The following is a 25,901-nucleotide window of genomic DNA, read 5'->3' on the forward strand; positions in this document are numbered from 1 at the left end:
ATCACCTCGGCTGGCTCCAGGCACCCAGGGTCAGAGGAAGGACTCAGGCTTGTTTCCCCCACCCCGATGCTCATATTGACGAGGGTCCAGCCTCTTATCCTTGTCTCTGCACCTGCTTTGACCTTAGAGCACAGGTGGATGGTCCTTGTTGCTTGGACCAAGGACTCCCTGGTGGACCTGAATTTGGATGCTGCTGCCACTTTGGGTGGCCCCATGGCCACTCACCACTGAGCCCCAGAGGCTCCCCCTCATACGGCCCCTTCCTCCACAGTTCCAGAGCCAGAGAGATGTCCCCTGCCCTGTCCCTGTCACAGAGCAAAGCACACAGGGATGGGTCCCTCTCGGAAGCTGGCCCCTGGTGGATGGCAACATCTAGGCGTGGTCCTGCCCTCCTCCTTCCTTATTTCCACTGTGCCGCTAGTTCCCCCATAAACCTTTCTTCGTTATGTCTGCACCACGCAGAGCCACTAGTGTATCTCTGTGCCCCTTTGGGTGATGGCGCAACATCTCAATTACGAAATTTGAAATAAAAAGTCCATAACGGGACTTCCCTGGTGGTGCAATGGTTAAGAATCCGCCTGCCAATGCAGGGGACACAGTTTCAACCCCTGGTCCGGGAAGATCCCACATGTCACGGAGCAACTAAGCCTGTGCACCACAGCTACTGAGCCTGTGCTCTAGAGCCCGTGAGCCACAACTATTGAGCTGGTATGCCACAACTACTGAAGCCTGAACGCACCTAGAGTCTGCACACCACAACGAAGAGTAGCCCCTGCTCACAGCAACTAGAGAAAGGAAGACCCAACACAGCCAAAAATAAATAAATAAATAATAAAATAAATCTATAAATAAATAAATAATAAATACGGAAGCAGCAGCTGGCGCTACGGGCTCCAGCCTCCAGTCCTGTCCCCAGGGTTGTGAGGTAAGCATCACTGAAATGCTTCTCCTGGCCCAGCTCCCCCTGCCCATCCAGCTTCTTGTCCCCCATGTCCTCCACTGAGATGGCTCTTGGAGGGTGGCACCAAAGACCTCCTTGTCACTAAAGTCAGTGGATGCATCTCAGAGCTCACCTCCTGCACCGACCTCCCCTCTTTGATCCCTGCAGACCTTACCTGAAGGTGGCTCTCACGTTCTCCACCCACTTCCTTGGCCCCCCACACAACCAATAAGCAAGGTGGTTGGTGTTCTGGGAACTGGTCCTCACCCCTTTTCTGCCCAGCCACTTTCAGGGTTCATGGTTTGTCACTCTGCAGTCCCAGCCCCGCCCTCCCTTCTGCAACCAAACTTGTGTGTCCACCTGCCTCCAGGACCTTGGCCCTGGGTATCCCGTGGTCACCAGCAACGCAGGTGGAGAAGGGGAATGTCCTCCTGTCGTCCCCTCCTCTGATGGCTCCACCACATAAGCAGAAACCCAGAGCTGTCCTTGACACCTCCTTGCTTGTCTCTAGCTCCCATCAGCTGTCAGTGTCACCAGTGCCACCCTGCCTAGTTCTTTCTTTAATAACAGCTTTATTGAGATACAATCCACATACCATACAGTTCACACGCTCAAGTGTATGAGTCAATGGCTGTTAGTACATTCACATAGTAGTGCCTCTGTCACCTCTAATTCCAGAACAGTTCATCACCCTGAAAAGAAACCTCATTAGGAGTCACTGCCTCTGTGGTTTCTTTCCCTATGTGTTAAGGCTGATGGCGTTCTGTCCTCTGGTGCTGGGAGAATGTTGGGGATCCAAGTGTCTTAGTTCACTCAGGTTGCCATAATATACCACAGGCCCCGGGGTTCAGGGGAAGGGAGGATCTTAAACAACAGACATTTATTTCTCACAATTCTGGAGACTGGAAGTCTGAGATCAGAGTGCAAGCATGGTCGAGTTCTGGTGAGAGCTTTCTTCCTGGTTTACAGTCGGCCGCCTTCTTTCTGTGTCCTCACGTGGGGAGCAGAAGTGGGGTAGGCCTAGCTAACTTTCTGGCTTCTTCGTATAAGGCACTAATACATCGTGAGGGTTCTACCCTGACCAGAACACCTTCCAAAGGCTCCAGCTCTTCATGCTACCGTATTGGGGTTAGGGTTTCAATGTGTGAATTTGGGGGGACACAAACATTCAGTCCATAGCACTAAGTCACACGTATAGTAAAGAAGAACTTTAGTCAATCCTTGTATTAATAAACATCCCCATCCCTAGGCCCCTTAGTCACCTAGAGCCCCAACCCCTCACCTTTGTGACCACCAAAGCCTCCATTGTCCCCTCTCGGCAACCTGTCCCCATGATAGCCAAGGGCTTTTCTAAAATGCAATCCCATCACACAACACCTGCCCCAGGTGTTCTCTACCTGGTGTCCATAGCAGGCATGACTACTTGGTTCAATGACCAGAAGCCAGAGGTACCCAAGGGAGTCTCTGGAGATGGAGGGCGGGACAGCTGCCAGCCTCAGGCTGCATCCTCACCATAGCGCTGCAGAGCCCAGCCTCTGCTGGCTGCTCACCCTACTGTCCCCTCCCTGAGGGCTCCAAGGGCACTAGAATGATCCCTCAGCCTTCTCCCATTAAAAAAAAAAAGACTCTTGTTCCTGGATGGGTGGTTCATTGTGGGAGTTGGACCTCAGTTAAGAGAGCTATTAGTCCAAGTAGGAGATGGTGGTGGCTCGGACTAGGGGAGTGGCAGCAAGGATGGAAAAGGGACAAGAAATAAGAGATGTTATGAATTGAACTGTGTTCCCCCCAAATTCAGGTATTGAAGTCCTCACCCCTAATGCCTCCGAATGTGACCTTATTTGGAAACAGACCATTGCAGAGTGATTAGTTTAGACAAGGTCCTACTGCCGTAGGTTGGGCCCCTAAGCCAACATGATTGGTATCCTTATAAAAAGGGGAAATTTGGACACAGACACACAGGGAGACGCCACGTGAAGATAAAGGCAGAGATTGGAGTGATTGTGGCTTCTACGAGCCAAGGAGTGCCAGTGATGGCCAACAAGGCACTAGAAGCTAAATGAGAGGCATGGAACATTTTCCCTCCCAGCTTTTAGAAGGAACCAGCCTTGGAGACAAGAACTGGATGAGGGTGGGAGGATGTATTAGTCGAGGTAGTTTGTGCCAGCTGCTGTAACAAGCAGTGCCTTAACACATAGATCTTTATCTCCCCACTCATGCAGAGTCCCATGCTGATACTTCTGGTTGGCGGGCTCCTTCTACAAGGTCACTTGGGGATCTGGCACCTTCCACCCTCCCCTAGGCCCTAGGTATCCCCTCCATCCAGTTGGTGAATGAAGGAGACAGAAACTGAGGCTGTTGTAGGCCAGACCCAGCAGGGGCCTACATAAGTGCTTTCCAAACTTTAACACCTTGGGATCTTGTTAATGCAGGTTCTGAGGAATGAGGCATGGGGTGGGGCATGAGAATCTGCATTTCTAACAAGCTCACCGTGATGTCAATGCTGTTGATCCAGGCCCTTGCTTTAAGTATTGAGAAGTGAGAGGCATCACTCCTGCCCATGCCCCATGGCCAGAACTTGCTTCTGTGGCTACACTACATGCAAGGGAAGCAGGGAAATGAAGTTCACCTGTTTGTGCAGGAGCTGAAGGCGCTGGGGTCAGTAAACAGGCAGGGGGCAGGCAGAGGCCAGGTAGTAGGGACCCAGCCCTCCTGAGACAGTGGTACCATTGCTGTGCAAAGGCCAGGAGGAGGTCCTGACTGGGACCATGGGTGCCTCGGTAGGCGGCCTTTCTGAACTCCCCAGAAGCAGTGGGGTTATGAGCCCGAGCCTACCTTAGTTCAAGGTTCAGTGAGCCACCTGGGACTGGAGCTTGCAGTAGGGATACTGCCTCTCATCTTGGTGCCTGAGTCCTAGAACTGAGCACCCCCTTTCTCTCATCCGATACCCCTTTTGCAGATCAGCCTGGCGGTGGGGGCCCAAAGTACAGTGGACCAGATGTACAGCCCTTTTTGGTCCACCCTCCTGTCAGGGAAGGGGTCACTTCTTCCATTCCCCCACTGACCCTCTTTCTGCGTGAGGGGTCCTGGTGGTCTTTGTCCTCCACCCTGCCCTTTTCTCAGGTGACCCCTGGAAGTGAGGCTCCCCATGCACCCCCACTGCCCGGGCCATGGCCCAGGTCTGCTTCCCAAGGATGCTCTCCCTGGGCCAGAGCCTAGGACGACTCCATGGAGCCACGGCAGCCCCCAAGCTCACAAGCAGAAGGGAGAAGGGGGCCAGGTCGATGGGTCTCACTGCTCCTTCCTTAGGGGATTTCCCAAGCTGGTCTAGCCTGTGCAAGTGAGACTCCCAGTCCAGTGCTCAGCAGGACCAGGAAACTGGGAGGTAACCCAGGGCCAGCCTGGCAGCTGAGAGGGCTCCCCTAGAAGGCAACCTGGGCACTAGCCTCCAGTCTCAGCCAGCCAACTCCTTAGAATAATGCACGCCCCACCTCCCCAGCCTGTGTATGAGGCACTAACTTCAAAGCCAGGTTTTTCCGGGTCCCATCACCACCACCACTACTAGCACTTTAGCTTTTCTAGAATCTCTGCGACCCCCCAATCTGGGGCAGGGGTCAGGGAGTGTGGGTACTGACAGGGCAGAGACAGGTCCTTCCAGGGTGAACAGCCTGGTGGGGGCCTGGTGAGGGGTGGGGAGACTGGTCTAAGACGCAAAACATCTGGGCCAGACGGGGCGCTCTAGGCCCCCGGCCACCACCCATCTCCTTCCTGCCCCGGCCCCCGCCCCCGCCCTCCCACGCACCTGCGCTGGCCTCCCCCCAAGCCCTCGGGGCAGCCGGCGGGCGCTGCTGGGAGATCAGAGGACTCAGAGAAGTCGGGCCCAGGGGGAGGGGGCGGGGAATTTCCCCCCACGCCTGCCTGGGCCTGCTCCCCTCCCCCTCCCCCGCCAGGCTGGGGGGGGGGGGGGGCACCGCTGGGGGAATTCCACCGCGCTGCCATGGCTCCGGCGAGCTTGGGCTGGGGGTCCTTGGGAGAGAAGGAGGCGGCGAAGAAGGGACAGGCTGGGACCAGGGGCGCAGCTGCCTTCTTCCCCAGACACCAGCTGCCCCTGCCTGTCCCAGACTGAGCGGCCACCATTCCAGCCTGTAGGGCGGGTGCGGGGGCAGGGAGTTGCGCTTCCTCAGGCCAGAGGCGTCGGGACCTAGGAAGGGAGAGGCGTGAAGATCCAAAAGGGGGTGTGCGTGTGAGCGTCTTGGAATGAATGGGTGACTGAGTGGAAGAGTGTGCGTACACTTCATTCAAGGGTGTCTGTGAGCTGGGGACTCCGGAGTGTCCCGGGGACGTATGGCCTCGGGAGAGGGTCGTGCATCTCCCCAATTAGGGTCCTTCTATCCACCAGCCTGGCCGGTTCTCCTCCACACGCTCCCGCCAGAACCTTCAACTACCCTGAGAGGGGGAGGGGCGGGGAGCCGCGCGCCCGGACACGGAGGGTCGGGGAGATGGGGGGCGGGCGTGGGAGGCGTCTGGACCTGCTGCCTCCGCTTCAGTCTCGGGCGGGGCTTCCCTGCCTCGGGGGGTGGGGGGGGGAGGGAGGGATCCAGGGGGGAGGGACGCGAGGGGGGCAGGAGCCAGCGCGTTGGAGACCTGGGCGAGGGAGACTCAGAGAGCGAGGCTCAGCGGGAGGGGGCGGGTGCGGAAGCTGAGGTAGGACCCCGGGCCCAGAGAGGCAGAGACGGAGTACGTCCCTGGCCAGAGACCGCCCCCCGAGTAGACTGCCAGTAGGGCCGGGTCAGAGAGACGCCTTCAGGGCCAGAAACCCTAGGAGGCAAATACCCCTGGGAGATATTCTGCCCCCCCACAACCCGCTCCAGAAGCAGAGAGCTGTTCAGAGCGGGACGAGGACAGACTGTCAGAGGACAACGCCCCCCAGGCCGCCTGGGAGACCCCAGAGAGATCCCCGGGGCGACTAGGGCCTTGTGCGAGCCGGAGCGACCTCTCCTTGATTAGGGGCGATGGGGACACGGGCCCCTCAGGGCCTCCTCCTCCTTCTCTTGCTCCGGCTGCTGCCGCCACGCGGGGCCTCAGCGGGGAGCCTGCATAACCCAGGTGAGTCCCGGCCTGGCGACTGAGCCGAGGTCACCGCTCCCTCCTCGGCCTCTGCGACTAGAACCCGAGTCTCACGGCTGGCGAGGGGGCAGAGCAGGTGGTGGCAGCAGCTGAGCAGCCCGACGGCCCCGTGGGCGCCGGGGTCGCTGGCTGGAGCCGGGCGGGAGTTGGCGTCAGAGGGTGGGGTGAGGATGCCTGGCAAGGGTCAGGACCTCCCCAGGCCCACCGTCGCCCTGTAGGCCTGTCCGAGTGCTTCCAGGTGAATGGCGCCGACTACCGCGGCCATCAGAACCGCACGGGCCCGCGCGGGGCCGGCCGCCCGTGCCTCTACTGGGACCAGACGCAGCAGCACAGCTACAGCAGCGCCAGCGACCCCCAGGGCCGCTGGGGGCTGGGCGCGCACAACTTCTGCCGGTGAGGGGCGGGGCCTTCGCTGGGGCGGGGCTGGGTGCACTATTGCTGGCGTCGGCTTGGGGCTGTGCCTCGGCGTGGGCGGAGCGGACGTCTCCGCTAGGTAGGCACTGGAGGCCACCTCGCGGGCCTAGGGGCTGGAGCCTAAGCGAGAGGTAGAACCTTTTCTGACCTGGGTCCCGCCTTAGCTGCCTAACTTCTGCAGAGCCTGTCGGAAGTTAGGTCGGGCCTGGGCGCTCAAGGCACCTATGAGTGCGGGGCCGACTCAGAGGGCAAGCCCTGGAGTGAGCAGCCGGGCCCCTGGCATACACCTTCTTTGAGAGACATCTACTAGCGGTGATGGAGGAATTAGGGGTTCAGAGCCACAGTTGTGGCCTGAAGCGGCAGGGACCGAGCTGAGCGGGAGGACACTTCCCTGCTGAACCGCAAAGCTTAGGGCTCATGTCTGCTTTAAAGCAGGATTCCAAGACAAGGGACTTGGCTGAGGCACATGGCTGGGTGAAGGGTGAACACTACAAATGGCCTCGAAGTCCTCATATATGAGGTCACGTCCTCACAACAGCTGAAGACCTAAAATCAGCCCCCAGGGCCTCTTTGATGACTTCCCACCGTCCACTCAGATTACATCCATTCTGGTGGGCAAACCAGAATTTGTTCTAACACACACTGTGGCCATTTTGAGAATAAGCCGTGGATCAGGGTCGGAATTTGCGGTGCTTGGGAAAGTAGGATCCCAACTATTTCTCCCTTACCCGCAGTAACCCAGACGGTGATGTGCAGCCATGGTGCTACGTGGCCGAGACGGAGGAAGGCATCTACTGGCGCTACTGCGATATCCCCACGTGTCATAGTGAGTGGGCCAGGCTGGACAAGGGTGGAGGCCGTGCTGCCTGGGTGGAGTTTGCTTTTGGAGATGCTGCACTGAGCCTGACTCTGCTGCCCTCTCAGTGCCGGGGTATCTGGGCTGCTTCATGGACTCAGGGGCACCCCCGGCCCTCAGTGGCCCCAGCGGCACCTCAACAAAGCTCACGGTCCAGGTGTGCCTTCGCTTCTGCCGCATGAAGGGCTACCAGGTACTGCCCACCTGCCCAGACCAGTGACCTCTGACCTTGACCTCAGGGCCCAAATCAACTTCCAACTCTGAGGCCAATCCTTGACATTGACTTCTGAATCTCCAGCCCAATTCCCACTTCCGATCCCGATCCCTGGCTCCCACCACCCCACCCCACCCCATCCCACCCCCAGCCCCTGTCTTGGGGGTCACCCAGTCTGTGCTCCCAGTTGGCGGGCGTGGAGGCTGGCTATGCCTGTTTCTGTGGCTCTGAAAGCGACCTGGCCAGGGGGCGTCCGGCTTCGGCCACCGACTGTGACCAGATCTGCTTCGGCCACCCGGGCCAGCTGTGCGGCGGCGATGGGCGCCTGGGCATCTACGAAGGTGAGGAGTGGACGGGCACAAGGGACCAAGGTGACCGAAAGAGTCTGAGTGAGACTCAGAGTGCGATGCCGGGGCGGATCTGGGGGGGAGGAAAGAGATAGGTTGGGGGTGGGGCCTAATTAAGAGATTAGATTGAGGATGGGGCCTGAAGAGGGGACAGGGCTGAACCTGAGGGTCAGGGGTCTGGGACTGAGGACGGGACCTGAGAAAGGAATTGTTTGAGGGCAAGACTTAAGGAGGGGATTAATGGTTTTACAGCGGGGCCTATGGAAAGGGTTGGACAGGGTTGGACGGGGTCGGAGAAGGGAGTTGGCCGAACCTGGGGTGGGGCGGGGTCCGAAGATGCGGCTGGCCTGGCTGGGGCGGGGCCTAGCTGAGAAGGGGGCGGGGCTCTATGTAGAAGAAGGAACCCTCAGGTCCCCGGTTTCTGACCGCCGGCCCCTCCCACAGTGTCCGTGGGCTCCTGCCAGGGGAACTGGACCGCACCTCAGGGAGTCATCTACTCCCCGGACTTCCCGGACGAGTACGGGCCGGACCGGAACTGTAGCTGGGCGCTGGGCCCTCCGGGCGCCGCGCTGGAGCTCACCTTCCGCCTCTTCGAGCTGGCCGACCCACGCGACCGGCTGGAGCTGCGCGACGCCGCCTCGGGCAGCCTGCTCCGCGCCTTCGACGGCGCCCGCCCGCCGCCGCCCGGGCCGTTGCGCCTGCGAGCAGCCGCGCTGCTGCTCACCTTCCTCAGCGATGCACGCGGCCACGCGCAGGGCTTCGCGCTCACCTACCGCGGTGAGACCCCGCCCCGTCGCCCGTCGGCCGGCTCCCCAGCCAGCTTGCCTCACACCCCTCTCCGCAGGGCTGCAGGACGCCGACGACGACCCAGCTCCCTCCAAAGGCTCGGCCCAGACCCCCGCAGCGCCCCCCGACGGGACCAACGTGAGCTGCAGCCCCCGGCCTGGGTCTCCAGAGGCCGCGATGGGGGGTGAGACAGACTTGGGAGGCGGGAGAGAGTTTGCCGAACAGCCCCTTCCAAGCCCTGTCCTCACCACACTCGTGTGCCCGCAGCCCAGGTCTTCTCCACGGTGACGGCCGTCTCAGTGCTGCTGCTGCTGCTGCTGTCGCTGCTGCGCCTGCTGCGCGGACGGTGCGCGCTCTGGGGCGGGGCCTGAGGGCGGACCCTGCGGGGAGCCTGACTCCCTGCCCCGGTGCCCCCGGGCGTGGGGGGCCCTGGTGGGGAGCTAGGGCCCACTCCGGGGACGGGGCTGGAAGCAACGCCTGGGTTCGAGGAACGAGGCCTTGGGTCCACACAGGGAGTCGCGCGTGGGATCACAGGCGAAGTAGGGTGCTGGAGGTGAGATTGGTTGGGGGTTTCGGCTGACGTCTGCTCCCTCTCTAGGAGCTGCCTGCTGGCTCCAGGTAAAGGGCCCCCAGCGTTGGGGCCTTCTCGGAACCCTGCGAGAAGCTGGGCCATTTGGTACCGCCGGCCTCGAGGGGTGGCCCTACCCTGTCCTCCCGGGGACCCCCAGGTTGAGGGTCTAACTGCAAGTTACCGGCCCTTGAGCGCCTCCAGCCAGAGTTCCCTGCGCTCACTCATCTCTGCTCTCTGACTCTGGACCCCTAGGGTCCAGTGGACCCTCCTGCAGCCAGATGGACTCCTGAGACCCTACGTCACACTCTGTCTACCATGGCCTTCTGCCCCATTGAGGGAAGCTCGGCCTCTAGTCATCTCGAGGAGGCCAGACGTCGAACGGGAAGCATATGGTGCTAATATTGGGAACTTGACCTGACCCTCGGAGTCCAGATGGTCGAGGCCAAAGGGCAAGAGGAATTCGGTTCCCCTCCTCATAGACCTCGATACCCGGGTCTTTAAGCCCTCCTGGGGTGGTTCTGGACTGCTGCCCTAAGTGAAATGTGAGAGGTCAACAAAAGTGGTCAAAAGACCAAAACTCATAGACTTTGAATAAAGGACCTATTTTGGTACAGGGCTCCGGAAATTCTTACGTGTGGGAGGAGCTATATCAATAAGGGTACTGTGCCAAGGTTGGTTGTGTACATGCAAATTAAAGGCTTTCCACGCAAAGAGCTTCGTGTAGCCGCCTGGAATGCAGAGGACTGAGGAACCGTGGAGGTGGAAGGATGAGTGGGCGGGGTCCTGGAGAAGGGGAGGAGGTTGGAGGCCGATTGTCAGCAGGGTTAAGCAGAAGGGATGCCTTCGTGGACCTGGTTTAGGATGAATCCTGGTGGAGACTAAACTTTCTTCCCTGGCCTCCTGCTCTCTCTCCCTCTCCAGTTCCTGCCTGTCCTGGGCGGGGCCGAAGATGCGCCTTGGCTGTAACAGTGAGCGAGTTTGGCCCAGCCCAAGCTCGAAGAATCCTGGCCCGAAGGGCAGGGCCTCACTGGAGGGCTCTGGGCACGTCAGGCACACCCCTAGAGGCCCGGGCAGCTCGGCGCGCCTTGCTGCGCTCCGGGGAAGTCGGGCGAGTGGAGAGATCACCCGTGGAGTAGGGGTGCGCCGGCTGTAGACCTGACCCGTCCGAAAGTACCGGGTCGGCAGCACCTTGGACAGAGCCCGGGCTGCTGTGTGTGGCAGGGCAGGGGCTGTGCCCGGGAGGGTGAATGCCCAAGGACGAGTCGACCTGGGGGTCTCGCGGAAAGCCCGGGCGCGAACTGCAAGGGAACGCGAGGCGCCGCGGTCACTCTGGCGGAGCCACCGGGAGCCAGAACGTCGGGTCCCAATCCAACAGGTACCCCATGCAATGAAACTGGGACCGCAAATATTATGCTAAGACGGTGATGGCCTGGGCAGCTGCCGGGAGGAACCTCCCCGCCGGCCGCGCCAATTGGCCTTCGCAGCTGCTACGTCAGGAGCCCAGAGCGCGAAACGCTGGCGGGATGGCGGGGGCGAGCAGCTGGGGCGGAGCCTGACGTCCCCTCCCGCGTCCGGCCGCGCCCGTCCTCCGAGCCGGCGAGAGAAGACTGGCCGCTGCCGCCGCCGCCAGCTGTCCCTGCAGAGCGCCTGCTGGCCGCACTGCGCTCCGGCGCCTGGCGCGTCCCCGGCCTCCGCCCCGCCGTGGGGTCGCGGAGCCCGCGCGTGCGCAGCGCGGGAGGGGCGCGAGCAGGGACCCCCGGGCCAGCGCGTGCGCGGACCGAGCACCGGGAGGTGGGCGGGCACAGGGATGAGCTTCCCGGTGCTGTGGGCCAGCTGAGGAGACCCGGCGACAAGAGGAGCGCGGACCGACTTTGCCGGGCCGGGCCATGGCGTTCCTGACCGGGCCGCGCCTGCTGGACTGGGCCAGCTCGCCGCCGCACCTGCAGTTCAACAAGTTCGTGCTCACCGGCTACCGGCCGGCCAGCAGCGGCTCGGGCTGCCTGCGTAGCCTCTTCTACATGCACAACGAGCTGGGAAACATCTACACGCACGGTGAGCCGCGCCCCGCATCCCCCATCTGCGGCAGCCTTGCCCGCGCCGGGCCGGGGGCCCGAAGGCCGAGGAGAGTCCCAGCGCCCAGGTGCTGGGCTGTCCCGGCCCTGGCACGGCAAGGGCCCCTGTGACAAAGCTGCTATTGTCCCGAATGTCGCTGCCTGCTTCTGCTCTCCCTGTGGGGCCCCCAGGGCAGGCGAGGGGACCGAGTTGGCTTAATCCCTCTGAGCCCTGGGAAGAAGGAGCTTGGTGTCCGGCCGCTTTTAATCCCTGAGCCCTGGCATCCTCTGCCGGCAGCACGCGTCCGGGAGGTGGGTGTTGACTTTGGCAAGCAGGGGCCCAGGAGAAGAAGCTAGGCCCCAGTCGCCCTGCCGCCCCCGCCAGGAGCAGCCCAGCCGCGGGGCTCCGCCTGGTGGTGGCTCTTTCCTCCCCCTGCAGGCGCAGGGCCCCTCCTCCGCTGCCCGCCAAGTTGTGCTGACACAGCCCTGCCCGTCCTTGGTCTGCCCTGCGGAGAGAGGGGCCCGGAGTGCGCTGGGCCCAGCCTTGGTACCTGCCCCCTCGGGGGCTGTGGCCTGGCCAGACCCTGCCAAGAGTGGGACAGTGAGCGGCTCCAAGCCTACCAGTGCCGACTTTTGACCCCTATGAGGGCAATGCCTAAGTACCTGCAGGAAGTGGTAGGAATGGCCCTGAAGGCAGGAATGGAGCTCCCTGAAAAGGTGCCTGGGTAGGAGATGGAACAGGGTTCTTTCAGCTCCCTCCCCTGCCTGGCCTCACCTGCTCTGGGTGACAAAAAGGCCCATGACCTCCATCTGTCTGGTCCCTTCTGGAGAGGAGAGGACATAGGGGTTGGGAGGAGCAAGCTAAGTGGCCCTGGGATCTGTTGTCATTGCCCACATGTCCGATTCAGAACTCAGCTTTAGGTCACGCTTCCTTCTGGCTTCTACTGATACACCCAGGCCAAGTTGGGGTGTGGGTGCCCCAGGAAGTGGTGTGGTGACTGCAAGGGTGAGAGCAGCTTGGGAGTCGGACTGCCTGGGCTCTGTGCTGCTTCATTGCTTACTTGCTGGGGTCACCTGGGGCAGGTTACTCAGTTTCCTCACCTGTAAAGTGGGGATAATGGTCTCTCCTTCCCATAACTACTGTGAGCGCTGCTAAATAAAGTTACTGAAAGCCCAGGGCCTGCCTCTGTCCAGGGCCGGCCAAGAGTTGGCCAACAGCCTTGTCAGGACCTGTCTTGCTTTCATCCCTCTAGCCTGTGGCCTCATTGAGGACATGACTTGTCCTCGATGCTGAAACTGTCTGATGGAAAACTGTCTCCCTCCCCCAGGGCTGGCCCTGCTGGGCTTCCTGGTGCTGCTGCCCATGACCATGCCCTGGGGTCAGCTGGGCAAGGATGGCTGGCTGTGGGGCACACACTGTGTGGCCTGCCTGGCACCCCCTGCTGGCTCTGTGCTCTATCACCTCTTCATGTGCCACAAAGGGGGCAGCCCTGTGTACACCCGGCTCCTTGCCTTGGATATGTGTGGGGTCTGCCTCGTCAACACTCTCGGTGAGCCACGGGATGGGGTGGTGGGTGGAGGGCTTGCAGGATGGGAGCTGGGGGTTGGGTACACTCACAGTAGCCCTAGATACAAAGGGCAGGTATCAGGAAAACTGAAAAAAAAAAAAAAAAAAAAAAAAGGGCAGGTGGACCCCTGGACTGATGTGCCCTCTCCTGCCTCTCTCCTCTGTGCAGGGGCCCTGCCCATCATCCACTGCACCCTGGCCTGCAGGCCCTGGCTGCGCCCAGCTGCCCTGGTGGGCTACACCGTGTTGTCGGGTGTGGCTGGCTGGCGGGCCCTCACCGCCCCCTCCACCAGTGCCCGGCTCCGCGCCTTTGGCTGGCAGGCTGGCGCCCGCCTCCTGGTGTTTGGGGCCCGGGGAGTGGGGCTGGGCTCTGGGGCTCCAGGCTCCCTGCGCTGCTACCTGCGCATGGATGCACTGGCGCTGCTTGGGGGGCTGGTGAACGTGGCCCGCCTGCCGGAGCGCTGGGGACCGGGCCGCTTCGACTACTGGGGTAACTCTCACCAGATCATGCACCTGCTCAGCGTGGGCTCCATCCTCCAGCTGCATGCTGGCGTCGTGCCTGACCTGCTCTGGGCCGCCCGGCACACCTGCCTCCCGGACTGAGCCACCTCCCACCCACCATGCCAGCCTGCCCACAGTCTTCTGGGGCGAACAGCACCATGCTGGCTCCCTGGATGCTTCTGACAAATGGGACTTCCCAGCAGGGAGCCTGCATCTGTTCATCCATTTTTCGCTGGGAACTAGCCTCTTTTACTCACACCTTGGAGCTCTACTGCCCCTTCCTGCCTTCTTCCAGGGGACTTACTATCTTACTACGTAGGTTGGAAGGAAACCTTCCCTTCTCTGGGCCTCAGTTTACCCTCAGTGACCTGTGAGGGGTGGGCCAAAGGGACGGTTGGGATCCTGCCAGCCCAGAGCCATCCCCCACCCTGCCCCTCCTCGGACCTGCCCATAAGGCACCTCACAGTTGCCTAGCCCAGCCTCCTGCCGTCTGTCCACCCTGCATGCTGGCCCTCCGGGCATCCCGTTCTCCCTACTGCCCAGAGATTGGTATGAGAGGTCTGGACAACAGGACTAGCCTGCTTATCCCAGGACCTAGGGGTAGGAGGGCAGCGGCTGCTGCTTTTTCTAGGCAACTGGCACAGATACATAAAGAGATGAATGGTCTTGGACCCAGGCCCCACTGGGCCACCCTCCACCTTGAGTGCTCTGGCAGCTCGACCTGCCCAGCAGGGACGTGCCTGCTCAGGAAATCTCTGCTCCACACAGCAGGTGGCTCCCAGCTCCAGTCTGCGGGCCTGGGGCTTGGGGCCTTGCAGCAAAGCTCAACCTTGGCCCGTCCTGGGGGCCTCAGACCCTAGGCGGCGTCAACAAAAGGGGCAGAAGTACTGTGTTGCCACGCAAGGGCGCTTGGGTGCTCCCAAGATTCAAATACCTTTTATTAGATACAGCCGGGCAGAAGGGACCACTGGAGTTCCCAGAGGGACCCCAGCCTTCAGGAGGATGGAGGGGAGGGGCTAAAAGGTTAAAAGTGCCAAGCCTGGGCCCGTGGGCTCAGGCTGGGCCCAGTGAGTCCTCAAACAGGCTGAGGAGGTTCCGAGGCTCAAAGGAGGGGAAGGTGCCCCGTGGGGGCTCTGCGTCAATGTCACTTAGGTCCAGAGAATCCCTAGGTGGAGGGAAGAGAAAAATGACTCTCAGGATCTGAAAGCTCCTCCCACCCCACCCCCGCCGGGACCCTGGGCCTGCTCACCTCCGCGTGTACCTGCTTCGGGGGGCAGGGGAGCCACGGTGGGGGGTGGAGGTGCTCCCAGCAGCCCTGGCCAGGAGGGCCTCTGGAGAGAGCGAGGGCCTGTGCAGGGTGGACAAGACAGGCAGGGTGTCGGGGCGGGGGAGGAGGCCACAGCTGGGCCGCAGCAGCGGCACCACCCCTGTCCCTGTGCGGGCTCCCGGCTCCCGCCTAAGGCAGGCAGGGCCAAGCTCATGCAATGGGCAGTGGTGGACGTTGAAAGAAGCGCTTTGACAATTTCTAAAGTCCACCTGACTGCATTCAAAGGCCACCTCTCTCCCTTTTCAGAAAACATGGACTCTGCCTGAGCCGACCCTGTGGTAACTGAAGCTCATCTGGCACTCTCTGCTATAAAGCATCCCCGTGGCGATGGGATGACATTTTCATGAGGAAGGAGTTAATAGCGTGATTCCTCCTGAGAACTGTCTGCCCCAAGCATGTGGTTTCCTTTGCAGTAGTTTCTTAATTACAACCTCTTACTTGGCCACCAGGCACCTGGGATTAAGAAATTCCTCCCAGGGCGGGGCTCGCCAGGCTCTGGGAGTTTTGTCCCCCGAGAGGAAGGATGATGCCTTGTCCTTGGGTGCTGGCAGCCCCTGAGGGGTGGGGGCGGCGCCGCCCACCTTTCCCAGCAGGTGCCATGGCCCCTGCACTGCTCCCCAGCATGGCAGCGCCCTCAGTGCACGGCTGCCAGTTCTGCTCCACTCTGTATGCCCAGGCTCCATGCGCCAAGCTTAGAAGAAACAACTGCATTCAAACTAGGCCAGGCTGCACCCCCACCAGCCTCGGTTTCCTTCCCGGGGTTTGATGGGGGCCAAGTTTGTGGGAGGCGTCCCGGTTCACCACTAACCCCCATGGGGCTGGGGCCTGGGCCTCAGACGTGGGATTTGGCCATGCTGACAGCCCGCCTCCCCTACAGCCCCAGCCGCCCTCCCGGAGCCCTCACCCACCCTATGCTGTCATCATCCCAGTTGCTGGAGAGGCTGCTATCCAGGAGGAGGCTGCAGGGTGGCGAGCCAGGCGGGGTGGCCGGTGGACCCGGGGGCTGCAGCCAGCTGGCGGGGCGAGCCAGCCCATGCCAGAGCCAGCACAGCAAGGAAAGCAGGGCCTGTGGGGACAGGACACCGAGGGAAGCTGGGTGGACCGTGGGCCAGGAATCAGAACGAGGCAGCCCGTCACCTTCTCCGGCTTACCTGCCACAGGGCCCACCCTCGACTGAGGGCCTCGGCAGCCATGTACCACAGGACGCTCCAGGGCCGCAGCTGCCTGAGCATGGGCAGGGCCAGCAGGGCCTCAGCTGTGGCCCGCAGCTTCGGGTCAGGTTCCAGCATCACGGTGAGGACAGAACGCAGCTCAGAAGACAGGCCTGTCCCCAGGGCAGGGCCGCATCAGGGGCCTTGAGCCCTGCAGTCCGCCCCCAGTGGCTACCCCCCCCCCCCCCCCCCGCATCAGAGCCTGCCCTCCCTGGGGCAGTGCATCCCCTCCGATCCCCACCCCCCCCCACACACACTCACCAGCAGTGAACTCAGGGGGCAGGTAGCCCTGGCGCAGCTGCTGCCAGCCCTCCCCACCATGGGGCAGCTCCATGTTGCACGCCACCTCCAGGATGGTGAGACCCAGACTGGGAGGGACAGAGACAGAAGAGGGGCATGGCTGGCCTCGAGACACAGAACCAAGAGCCCCAGGCTACCCCCAAGAAGAGGGGTAGGAGCCAGGGAGGTGGGGAAGGAGGGGCTGGGGGCCCTGAAAAGGCCTCGGCAGGGCTAATGACAGGGACCACGTCGTGAAGGACGGATCCCAGGCCCCGCACAGCCCACACAGCACCTACCGGAGTGACACTCTGGTCGCTGTTGATGTGACTGGACGCTACCACCAGAGGCAGTGCAGTGGTAACTGGCATGGGCCTTGGAACTCAGCACCTGGTCCAGGCCCAGCTTCACCACCTGCTCACTGCGGACTTGGGGAAAGTCCCTTAACCTGCTGTGCCCGATTCCCCTTTAAATGGAGTAATAATAGTCCCTCCCGTGGAGGTGTGGTGAGGAGATGAGTGAATCATGTAAAGTGGCTCCAGAGGGTTCTCTGATTAGACAGGTTAACTCTCCAGAGCCCCCTGGACTAGAGGGCAGGACCTCCATCCCCTTGGGGCAGCATCTCCCGGCCTGAGACCAAGTCTTCCTGACTATGGGCTGGGATGGTTTCCCTCTGCTGACCACCCCCCCACCCACCAGGAAGAGCCTCTCATGTCCCAGCCCTCACCTGAACACATCTGCTGCTGTCCCGTAAGCGCCTTGAAGCAGCTCGGGGGCCATGTATCGGGGGTCTCCCTCCTGGGCTTCACCAGCTCCGGATGCACCCAGCTCCACCAGCAGCCCAAAGTCACCCAGCTTGCAGCGGCCCCGGGGCCCCAGGAAGATGTTGGCGGGCTTGACGTCAAGGTGGACCAGGCCTTGGCCATGCAGGTGGGCCAAGGCCAGCAGGGTGTCCCGCAGGTAGCCCCAGACCTGGGCCTCGGGCAGACTGGCACCCCAGGCCTCACAGTGCTGCTGCAGGCTGGGCCCGCACAGCTCCGTCTGCAGGTACAGGATGCCGCCCTCCTCCCAGGCTTGCTCCAGCCGCACACAGCGTGGGTGCTGCCCCACCTTCTCGTGGCCGCCGACCTCGGCCAGCTTTCGGGCCCGGTCCTTGGGGCCCCGGAAAGGTGACATGGAGCGCTTCACGGCATAGAGCCGGCCGTCTTCCTTGGAGCGCACCTGGAAGCGAGGGGGCACGACCACTCAGGAGGACAACCTGGCAGATTCTGTTAAGATTTCACGTGTGGGGAAGGTACAGCACAGCAGCTATCTTGAGGGACCCCCACGTGTGCAAGAGCAAAGCTGGACAAACCTCCACCCCAGGTGCTGGTTTGCTGGAGACCCAGCGACAGAAGAGACAGAGCAGACCTCTATGTACTGGCCCAGGAGGATGCGTTAAGTAAAAAAGCAGCCCACAGAACAGCACAGGCAGTATGGTCTGCCGTGCAGCATGTGAGGTGGGTTTGTCTCTGTCTGGTCAACTCCAGAGATATACAGAGAAAAGTCTGGAAGGAAGAATGCCCACCTGAGAATCACCATGGTTTCCTTCAGGAAGGAGAGCTGACCTAGGGGCCTCCGTACTTTTTAACAAAATTGTCTTTGTGTAGTACTTGTATAAGGAAAACTACACTTTAAAGGAAATACTCATGATTGGAAAATATATTTTAAGAAACAAAAGGTGGCATGGAGGTGGCACCTGAGTGCTTGAAGCTGGAGGGAGGCGGGTGGGCACTGCGATCCGTGGTAGGGGTGGGGGAGGCCTGGCTCTGGGGCTGGACGGAGCTCGCCAAGACCCCCACATGGCTGGCACCAGGCAGGAGGAGGTGGCAGGCAGGAGCCACCGCAAGGCGTGCCAGACTCTGGACAAGGGGAGAGTGTATACTGAGGGGGCCTCAGAGGGGCCTGTGTGGGGGGTTATGAGAAGGCGGCCAAGTCCAGCACTGAGGGGAGTCTGCCAGCCTGAGAAGTGGGCCATCAGGGGAGAGGAGGGGCACAGGCTGCCCAGGACACTGTCCCATCCTGGCTAGGGGTTGGGGGTGGCAGGGTGGGGGGTGGGAGGGGCCCAGACAGGCCTGGGGAGCTGTCGCTGACTCACCTTGAAGACCTCTCCATAAGAGCCGTGGCCCAGGCGGCCGAGCCTGTGGAAACTCTGCTGGAAGAAGGACTCTGGCCGGCTCGGGTCGTACCCAGGGCTCTGTAGGGGCTCGGAGGCTCGGCCTCGGAACGACACCCGCCGGGGCTGGGGCTGGTGCCAGCCTGGGGTCCGAGGAGGGAAGAGGCGGCTAATGGGGATGCTGCCCTTGGCAGGGGGCCGGGGTGGGAGGCTCCGACTGAGCCTTCCAGGCCTCTTAAGGGAGAAGCCAGGTTCTGCGTGGCGGAAGTAGGCTGGGACTGGGATGGGGGTGCCACTCAGGGGTGGCGGGGTGCCCTCTGCGGGCAAAGGCATGTCCAGCATAGGAGCCCCCAAGGGGCAGAGTTCAGAACAGTGTGTCACTCAAACGGCGCCTGGTCCTGTGGCCCCAAAGAAACTGCAGAAGAGAGCCGCGTCTACACCACACACACACACTCCGCTTTAGGTATGGAGGCCATGGGCACAACAAGCACCTGCCAGGAAAAGATATACAAACGTGTGCACGCCTGCACACACCTTGGAGGTTAGACACATATAAATTGAAAACCATAGGGTCATGTCCCGGAGGCTCCAACAGTTCAGCAGAGGTTAAACCAAGGCAGGTTCTGGAGCCAGACCACCTGGATGCACATCCCCGCCTTGTTTGGCCCTAAAATATCCCACCTTGGGGAACTCCCTGGCGGTCCTGTGGTTAGGGTTTCACTGCTGTGGCCCAGGGTTCAATCCCTGGTCAGGGAACTAACATCCTGCAAGCAGGGCAGCGCAGCCAGTTAATTAATTAATTAATTAATTAAAACATGGCCTAAAAACTAAACAAATAAAAATTAAAACTTAAAAAAAAAATCCAACCTCTTCTAAGACTGTAAGGTAGAAATATTAACAGAGGTCTGCTATCCCTTATCTCCAATTCCAAAGGAAAAAAGAAAGTCTGAATTCCAAATTTCTTTCTTGCTTCCTTTTCCATAGTTGTGGTGTTAAAACTCAGATAGGGTTTCACTTCCAGCTCCATGTGGCGGAGGCTAAATTTCAGCTGAGTGTAGCAGAGAGGCTGGGAGCTCCCTCCTTTCACCAGCCCCAACCCATAGGGCAGAAGCTCTAACTGAGCTACAGTTGCTCAAATCCAAGCTCATTCCTGGGGAGAAGATTCCACACTAGCAAAGGCCAGCCAAGAAGGCCAGGGGCTAGGCAGCAGTGACACTCAGACAGACAGGCACCACTGCCCCTGCCTCCAGCTCCAGAGCTGTGACTCCAAGATTCTGCCCAGGGGAGAGGCAGGACATGAAAACAGAGTGCTCCAAAGCTCTCCCTGCAAAAAACTGACTTGATTAGAAGCAGAGTGTGAGAACTTCAAGCCTAAAGGCACGCTCACAATCAGCAGAGTTTTGATAGTAAGCAATTAGGAGGAGGCTGGTACCTCCATTAGCACTACAAGTGAACCACAGACCAGCTAGGTCACCAGAGGTAACTGGGGAAAGGAAGAGCTAAGAAGAGGCTTCCTGAGGTCAGAACAAACCTTAAACACTGTACTCAAAAGCTACCCCTTTAAAGCCCAAATTTGATTGGCTCAGTCTGTGGAGGAACTGACGCTCCCAGCCATTGTCAAAAACAACAGAGCAGGGACTTCCCTGGTGGTGCAGTGGTTGGAGTCTGCTTGCCCATGCAGGGAACACAGGTTCAATCCCTGGTCTGGGAGGATCCCACATGCTGCGGATCAACTAAGCCCGTGCGCCACAACTACTGAGCCTGCGTGCTCTAGGGCCCATGTGCCGAAACTACTGAGCCCACGTGCTGCAGCTACTGAAGCCCGTGAGCTTAGAGCCCGTGTTCCACAACAAGAGAAGACGCCACCTCAATGAGAAGCCTGCACACCACAATGAAGGGTAGCCCCCGCTTACCACAATTAGAGAAAGCCCATGGGCAGCAACGAAAACCCAACTCAGGCCAAAAAAAAAAAAAAAAAAAAAAAAGAGCAATCAGCCAGCAACTGGTGTGTTCCGACAGATGGGTATGATCAGGGAAAAGACAGAGAAAACCCCCCTAAAACCACCAGTGTCCCAGGGTGTGCACATGCCCAAGGCTGGGTCCTCTGAGAAGGAAAGTCAAAGGCTTCACATTGCAGAGAAGAAAAACATCACTACAGTGGTCCAGCCAGTCACTAAACAAACAAGAAAACAACAATCCCAAGTTCCCAGGGGCAAAGTGAGGAACCAATATTCACAGTTGCCACAACATATTATGTAATGTCCAGTTTTCAACAACAACAACAAAATTAAAAGATATGCAAACACACAGGAGAGTGTGACCCATACACAGGAAAAAAACATACAGCAGAAACTGCCTGCAAGAGAGACCAGATGTCAGATTTAACAGACAGACTTCACAGTAGCCACTATAAATATGTACAAAGAGCTAAAGGAAACCACACTTGATGAAGTAAAGGAAACACGATGACAACATCTCACTAAATAGATAATATCAATAATGTGATAGAAATTGTAAAAGAACAAAATGCAGAGTTGAAAAGTGCAATGCAACTGAAATGAAAAAATTCACTGGAGGGGTTCAACAGTAGATTTGAATTGGCAAAAGAAATTGTGGACTTGAAAATAGATTGATAGAGATTATGCAATCTGAAGAAGAGATGAAGAAAAGGGAACCAAGCCTCAGAGAAATGTGGGGCACCATTAAGTGAACAAACATATGCATGATGGGTACACCAGAGGAGAGAAAACAAGGAGCTGGAAAAATATGGATTAAAACTTCCCAAATGTGATTTTAAAAATAATAACATAGCCAAGAAGCTCAATGAACTTCAAATAGGATAAATGCAGAGATCCACACTCAGACACACCATATCAAAAGTGCTGAAAGCCAAAAACAAGGGGAAAATCTTGAGAGCAGCAAGAGAAAAATGACTCATCACTAACAACCCCCCCATAAGATTAACTGCTAACTTCTCAAGAGAAGCAATGGAGGCCAGAAGGAAGTGGGATGACATATTCCAGCACTAGCAGGAGAATTTGTCAACCTAGAAGCCTGTATCCAATGAAACTATCTTTCAAAAATAAAAGCAAGAAAGAGATATTCCCAGATAAACAAAAATAGAAAGAATTCATTGCTAGCAGACCCACTTTACAAGGGAAACTAAAGGGAATTCTTCAGGCTGAAAGCATGTGATCTCAAACAGTAATTCAAAAATTCAAATCTACATGAAAAAAGAAAGAACAAAGGTAAATAACAAGTAAAGGTAATTATGTAATATAAAAGACAGTATGAATGTGTATTTTTTTCTCCTCTCTTTTTTTTTAACTGATTTAAAAAGCAACTGTATAAAATCTATGTATGTAATTGTATTGTTGGGCATATAATATATAGAAATGTAATATACTTGCAAATAACAGCACAAAGAAAGTGTGTGGGAACAAAACTATATTGGACTAGAAAATAACACCAGATGGTAACTCAAACCCACAGGAACAAATGAAGAGAACCAGAAGTGGTAAATAGGAAGGTCAATGTAACAAACATTATACACATACACTTGCTTTTCTTTCTTCCCCTAGCTTCATAAGAAATTAAAGATGACCTAAGTAAATGGAAAAACATTATATGTTCATAGATCCAAAGACTTAATATAAATAAAATGGCAATACTCTCCAAACTGATCTACAGATTCAGCACAATCCCTATCAGAATCCCACCTAGCTTCTTTGCAGAACTTGACATGCTGATCCTAAAAATCATATGGAAATTCACAGGACCCAAGAGTCAAAACAATCAAAAGAAAGTTGGAGGACTCACACTTCCCTATTTCAAAACTTACTACAAAGTTACAGTAATCAAAACAATGTGGTACTCCATAAGTACCACACGAAGATAGACATGTAGATCAATGAAATAGAATTGAGAGTTCAGAAATAAACCCTTACATTTATAGTCAATTGATGTTGACAAGGGTGCCAAAACAATTCAGCAGGATAAAAACAGTCTTCTCAACAAATGGTGCTGGGACAATTGCATATCTACATGCAAAATTCAGCAGAAAAAACTTCCCTCTAGGACTTACCTGGTAGTGCAGTGGTTAAGAATCCGCCTGTCAATGCAGGGGACACAGGTTCGATCCCTGTCTCAGGAAGATACCACATGCCATGGAGCAACTAAACTCGTGCACCACAACTACTGAGCCTGAGCTCTAGAGCCCATGAGTCACAACTATTGGGCCCATGTGCCACAAATACTGAAGCCCACGTGCCTAGAGCCCGTGCTCTGCAACAAGAGAGGCCACCACAATAAGGAACCCACGCACTACAACGAAGAGTAGCCCCCACTCGCTGCAACTAGAGAAAGCCCATGTGCAGCAATGAAGACCCAACATAGCCAATAAAATAAATAAATAAATTTATAAAAATTAATAAACAAATAAAAGCTCTTACACTACTTCTAAAAAAAAAATCTTCCCTCTTAAGTGTAAAATATGCATATATTTCTTGAGAGAAATGTTAATGTGTTTGACTATGAGATGAAGTCCCAGATCCATGAATGGGTGGTATTACATATAAATGTTACATGCACCCTATTAGCTTTCTAAAATTGGAGACATTTTGAATTCCGAGACATATCTGTCCTCAGGGGTCTGTGGACCTGTAATGCTGACTTCATAGAAAGCTTCGTCTAGCATCTGGCATGCAGATCCCTCAGTAACTGTTAGATAATAAATAATATATAATAAATAATGCTCTGAGTAGTAATTGAAAGAACACACAAAATATAGTGGTCCCATGGGTATAAGTGACTTCTGTGTTGGAGCAGCGAGGGCTACTGTGTTGCTATAGTGTTATAATTGAAAGAAAAACAAGAGGGAAAAAAAGGGACAAGAGTCCAATTTTGAGAGGAGCCACAGTGTATCAAAAGGTTCCATACTCAGCAAGGGGTGAATCAGTAACTGAAACTAAAGGGAGCAGTCATCCGAAGGGTGCCCTCCAGTGCCTGAGAGAGTGAGGAGTGAGGGGAGGGACCCCACAGGGGCCTGCATTGAAGACTCACCCTACAGCCTGTGGGGACCCTCTCTCTGCCTCTATCCATCTCAGGAATCCCATCCCAGAGTTTCTCACAGTGAGGGACCAAGGTGTCAGGACCCCCTAGGGTGCTGGTTAGAAGTACAGCCTCCAGAGCCATAGCACATCCAGGGACACTGGGCACCTGCATCTTAAACCAATTTTCAGACCATCCCAATGTCACTTACGTTCTGGCACCACTGGCATGGCCAAACAGCTTTGGGGGTGGGACAGGGGAGGTATGGAGAAGCAGGGGTTCCTGGTGAATCCAGGGTGGCCCTGAGCAGAGGCCAGGCCGGGATGAGCTCTGTAGCTTTCAGGGGCCTCACCCGCTCACTGGGCAGGACACATCTGCTGACCACGGCCTACCGCACTAGACTGTGAGTTCCTCCTGGGCAGGGCCACAGCCGATTCACCTCCGTGGGCGTGGGGAAACCCAGGCGAACAGAGTTGAGCAGACCAGCTGTCACTGGGGAAGGGTAGATGGAAGGTCGGTGGGGCTTTTCCTGGGGAGGGACGAGTAAAGGCGGAGCAAGCGCTGGGGTAAGGGGCTCCCAGAAGAAGGGGGATAGGGAGGCCGGGGAAAGAGGAGGGCAAGGACAGTCTAAGGGCACGAGCCCCTTAGAGCTGGGCTGGTCCAGGGAGGGGTTAGCAGAAGGGCAGGGCTGGCCCAGGGAGGGGTGGGGCTGTCGGAGGGGTGAGGAAGGAGGCTGGAGCGGGTTGGGGGTGAGGCAGCTCCGGGGAAGGACTGTTGGGGGCAGGGAGTTGATCGCGAGGGAGGTAGAAGGGCGGAGAGGGCGGTCCGCCTGAGAACCGTCAGGGCCAGGTATGGGCTCACCTGGGGCGGGAGAGCGGGGTGCAGCTCAGCGAGGTCCCAGATTCCGGGTCGGTGGAGGGCGCGGGAGCCCTCGGGGCGGTTAGGCGGGCCGGGGTCTTCGGTCCACCGTTCCCCACACCCGGACGGGAGGACTCTCTGCAGGGGGAACGGCCCGTGAACGCGCGCGGACCTGGCTCGCGCCAAAAATTCCAAACCGGCCTCGAGGCCCCGCCCAAGAACGCCTCTTACCCCGCCGCCTCCCCGACGCAGCCTACCAGAGGCGCCCAGCTTGCTGGGCTCCGCCCCAACGTCTCTGCGTGCGCGTCCCCGACCCGGCCCCGCAGACTCGGCGGCCGAGCGTTCTCACTGCGCAGGCGTGAAGCTCTCCCTGCGCTGGCCGGGGGCGGGGGCGGGGGTGGGTATGCGATGCAGCTTAGAGGCTGAGACGGCACGCGGGGTCTGAGCCTGCTCTTGGGTCCCTCTCGCCTAGTTCCCAGGATGCGGATGGACCTCCAGACCCCGGTGCTGGCACCCACTGCCCTCGCTGGTCTGACTTAGTTTTCGCATCTATAAAAGGAGTGGTCACTGCGTTTCGCTCTGGAGGTGTAGCCCCAAGAGGCGATCACTTGAGGATGGACAGGAAGTCCCTGCGGTGGAGTGCCCTGGGCTCGCTGCTCCCTCCTCGTGCCTGCCGTGCACCGCACTGGGGATGCGGTGGGGATGCCGCACAGACACACACACACACACACACACACACACACACACACACACACACACACACACCCCCTCCACCCACAGAACGCGCGGCTTCGTGAACCAGAAAATTCTGCCTCTTCCAGGAAGCCTCCCTGCCTCCAGGCCTCAGAGGCAGTCCTTCCCATTCTTTGTATTTGAGACTTAAGCACAGCTCAAACCTTCTTCAGCCCCTTCCCAGATGAACGACCTTGGGAACGCACTGGGCCTTTCTGAATTTAGGACTAGTCTCCTCTCCCATGAAAATGAAGCTGATGACGTTTCCTTCACCGAGCTGGAGGTTCAAATAAGATGATCTCCTTAAAGTTCTTAGCAGGGGGGCCTGCCAGAGCAAATGCTGATTCCTAACAGTAGCGGCTGGGGGTTGCTTCTTCCTTCACCGGAGGGGACCTTTTTATCCCTTTAACAGGATCAAGGGGAGTCATGCTTCCAGGCCACCCTCCCTAGAAAGCTCCCCATCTCATCAGATCTCCTTTTCCACTTTATTTTCATATTGCATTTATCTCTAGATAGAAATCCTATCCTCTATCAGTTTATTTGTTGTCCCCCCAAGTCTCTGAAAGGTCATGGACTGCAGGGCTCCCAGCTCACCTTCAGGGAACACTCTCCACTGCCTGGACCAGCACTGGAGGGCCTGGCATGCTGGGTTAGGCCCAAGACCTAGGGCTTCTCTGGGGGCTGTAACCCCTTCACGTGCCCTTCTTTGCATTAGCATATCTGGCAGCCACGGCCCCTCACTCAGGCTGAATCCTTGTTAAAGACCCCAGGCTTGTCCCCAGGAGACCCGGGGGGCAGGCAGACCCCTCTCCAGCTGCCAGCCCTTCTACCAGCCCCATCTCCGGGAGTCCTGGACTCAGGTCCTCTTCCAACTGCCCATTCTTGAACATCTAATTCACAAACAAAAAATATTTTTTAAATT

At 58.0% G+C, this 25,901-nt stretch overlaps 3 protein-coding genes across 12 annotated transcripts; 2 read left to right on the forward strand and 1 right to left on the reverse strand.

Moving 5' to 3' along the window:
• The first annotated feature begins 5,914 nt into the window (after positions 1–5,914).
• Positions 5,915–9,955, forward strand: KREMEN2 (kringle containing transmembrane protein 2). Of its 5 annotated transcripts, none has more exons than XM_057750348.1 (9): positions 5,915–6,043; positions 6,283–6,457; positions 7,213–7,304; positions 7,403–7,527; positions 7,736–7,889; positions 8,340–8,672; positions 8,740–8,865; positions 8,949–9,027; positions 9,505–9,955. In XM_057750348.1, exons 1-9 carry the CDS (start codon positions 5,950–5,952, stop codon positions 9,668–9,670), a joined length of 1,344 nt encoding a protein of 447 aa, XP_057606331.1. In that variant the 5' UTR covers positions 5,915–5,949; the 3' UTR covers positions 9,671–9,955. The 5 variants fall into 5 exon arrangements, with proteins under 5 accessions (XP_057606331.1, XP_057606330.1, XP_057606332.1 ...); XM_057750347.1 differs by having other exon boundaries at positions 9,280–9,637; XM_057750349.1 differs by having other exon boundaries at positions 7,853–7,889; positions 9,280–9,637.
• Positions 9,956–10,364: 409 nt separating this feature from the next.
• On the forward strand, positions 10,365–14,345 carry PAQR4 (progestin and adipoQ receptor family member 4). Its single transcript, XM_057695224.1, has 3 exons — positions 10,365–11,304; positions 12,632–12,853; positions 13,040–14,345. The coding sequence occupies exons 1-3, from the start codon at positions 11,139–11,141 to the stop codon at positions 13,471–13,473; spliced, it is 822 nt and encodes a 273-aa protein (XP_057551207.1). The 5' UTR covers positions 10,365–11,138; the 3' UTR covers positions 13,474–14,345.
• Positions 14,346–14,395: 50 nt separating this feature from the next.
• On the reverse strand, positions 14,396–24,418 carry PKMYT1 (protein kinase, membrane associated tyrosine/threonine 1). 6 transcript variants are annotated; one of them, XM_057695222.1, is made up of 10 exons: positions 24,251–24,418; positions 23,742–23,918; positions 18,323–18,831; positions 16,913–17,406; positions 16,171–16,277; positions 15,850–16,022; positions 15,607–15,764; positions 15,280–15,389; positions 14,621–14,719; positions 14,396–14,536 (listed from the first exon to the last, which is right to left on the reverse strand). In XM_057695222.1, exons 3-10 carry the CDS (start codon positions 18,680–18,682, stop codon positions 14,520–14,522), a joined length of 1,518 nt encoding a protein of 505 aa, XP_057551205.1. In that variant the 5' UTR covers positions 18,683–18,831; positions 23,742–23,918; positions 24,251–24,418; the 3' UTR covers positions 14,396–14,519. The 6 variants fall into 6 exon arrangements, with proteins under 6 accessions (XP_057551205.1, XP_057551206.1, XP_057551204.1 ...); XM_057695223.1 differs by lacking the exon at positions 15,280–15,389 and having other exon boundaries at positions 14,425–14,536; XM_057695221.1 differs by lacking the exon at positions 14,396–14,536 and having other exon boundaries at positions 14,565–14,719; positions 23,782–23,881.
• Positions 24,419–25,901: the final 1,483 nt, after the last annotated feature.

Source organism: Hippopotamus amphibius, chromosome 9 (assembly GCF_030028045.1).
Source record: "Hippopotamus amphibius kiboko isolate mHipAmp2 chromosome 9, mHipAmp2.hap2, whole genome shotgun sequence".
Lineage (NCBI taxonomy): Eukaryota > Metazoa > Chordata > Mammalia > Artiodactyla > Hippopotamidae > Hippopotamus > Hippopotamus amphibius.

Coding starts and splice junctions, on each gene's coding strand:
- PAQR4 (XM_057695224.1), top strand. CDS start 11,139: ATGGCGTTCCTGACCGGGCCGCGCCTGCTGGACTGGGCCAGCTCGCCG. Junction 11,305..12,631: donor GGGAAACATCTACACGCACG/GTGAGCCGCGCC, acceptor TCCCTCCCCCAG/GGCTGGCCCTGCTGGGCTTC. Junction 12,854..13,039: donor CTGCCTCGTCAACACTCTCG/GTGAGCCACGGG, acceptor TCCTCTGTGCAG/GGGCCCTGCCCATCATCCAC.
- KREMEN2 (XM_057750347.1), top strand. CDS start 5,950: ATGGGGACACGGGCCCCTCAGGGCCTCCTCCTCCTTCTCTTGCTCCGG. Junction 6,458..7,212: donor GGCGCGCACAACTTCTGCCG/GTGAGGGGCGGG, acceptor CCTTACCCGCAG/TAACCCAGACGGTGATGTGC. Junction 8,866..8,948: donor TCCAGAGGCCGCGATGGGGG/GTGAGACAGACT, acceptor GTGTGCCCGCAG/CCCAGGTCTTCTCCACGGTG.
- PKMYT1 (XM_057695221.1), bottom strand. CDS start 18,682: ATGCTGGACATGCCTTTGCCCGCAGAGGGCACCCCGCCACCCCTGAGT. Junction 16,023..16,170: donor GCCCCCTGAGTTCACTGCTG/GTGAGTGTGTGT, acceptor CCCTGGGGACAG/GCCTGTCTTCTGAGCTGCGT. Junction 15,765..15,849: donor GAGGGTGGGCCCTGTGGCAG/GTAAGCCGGAGA, acceptor CTGTCCCCACAG/GCCCTGCTTTCCTTGCTGTG.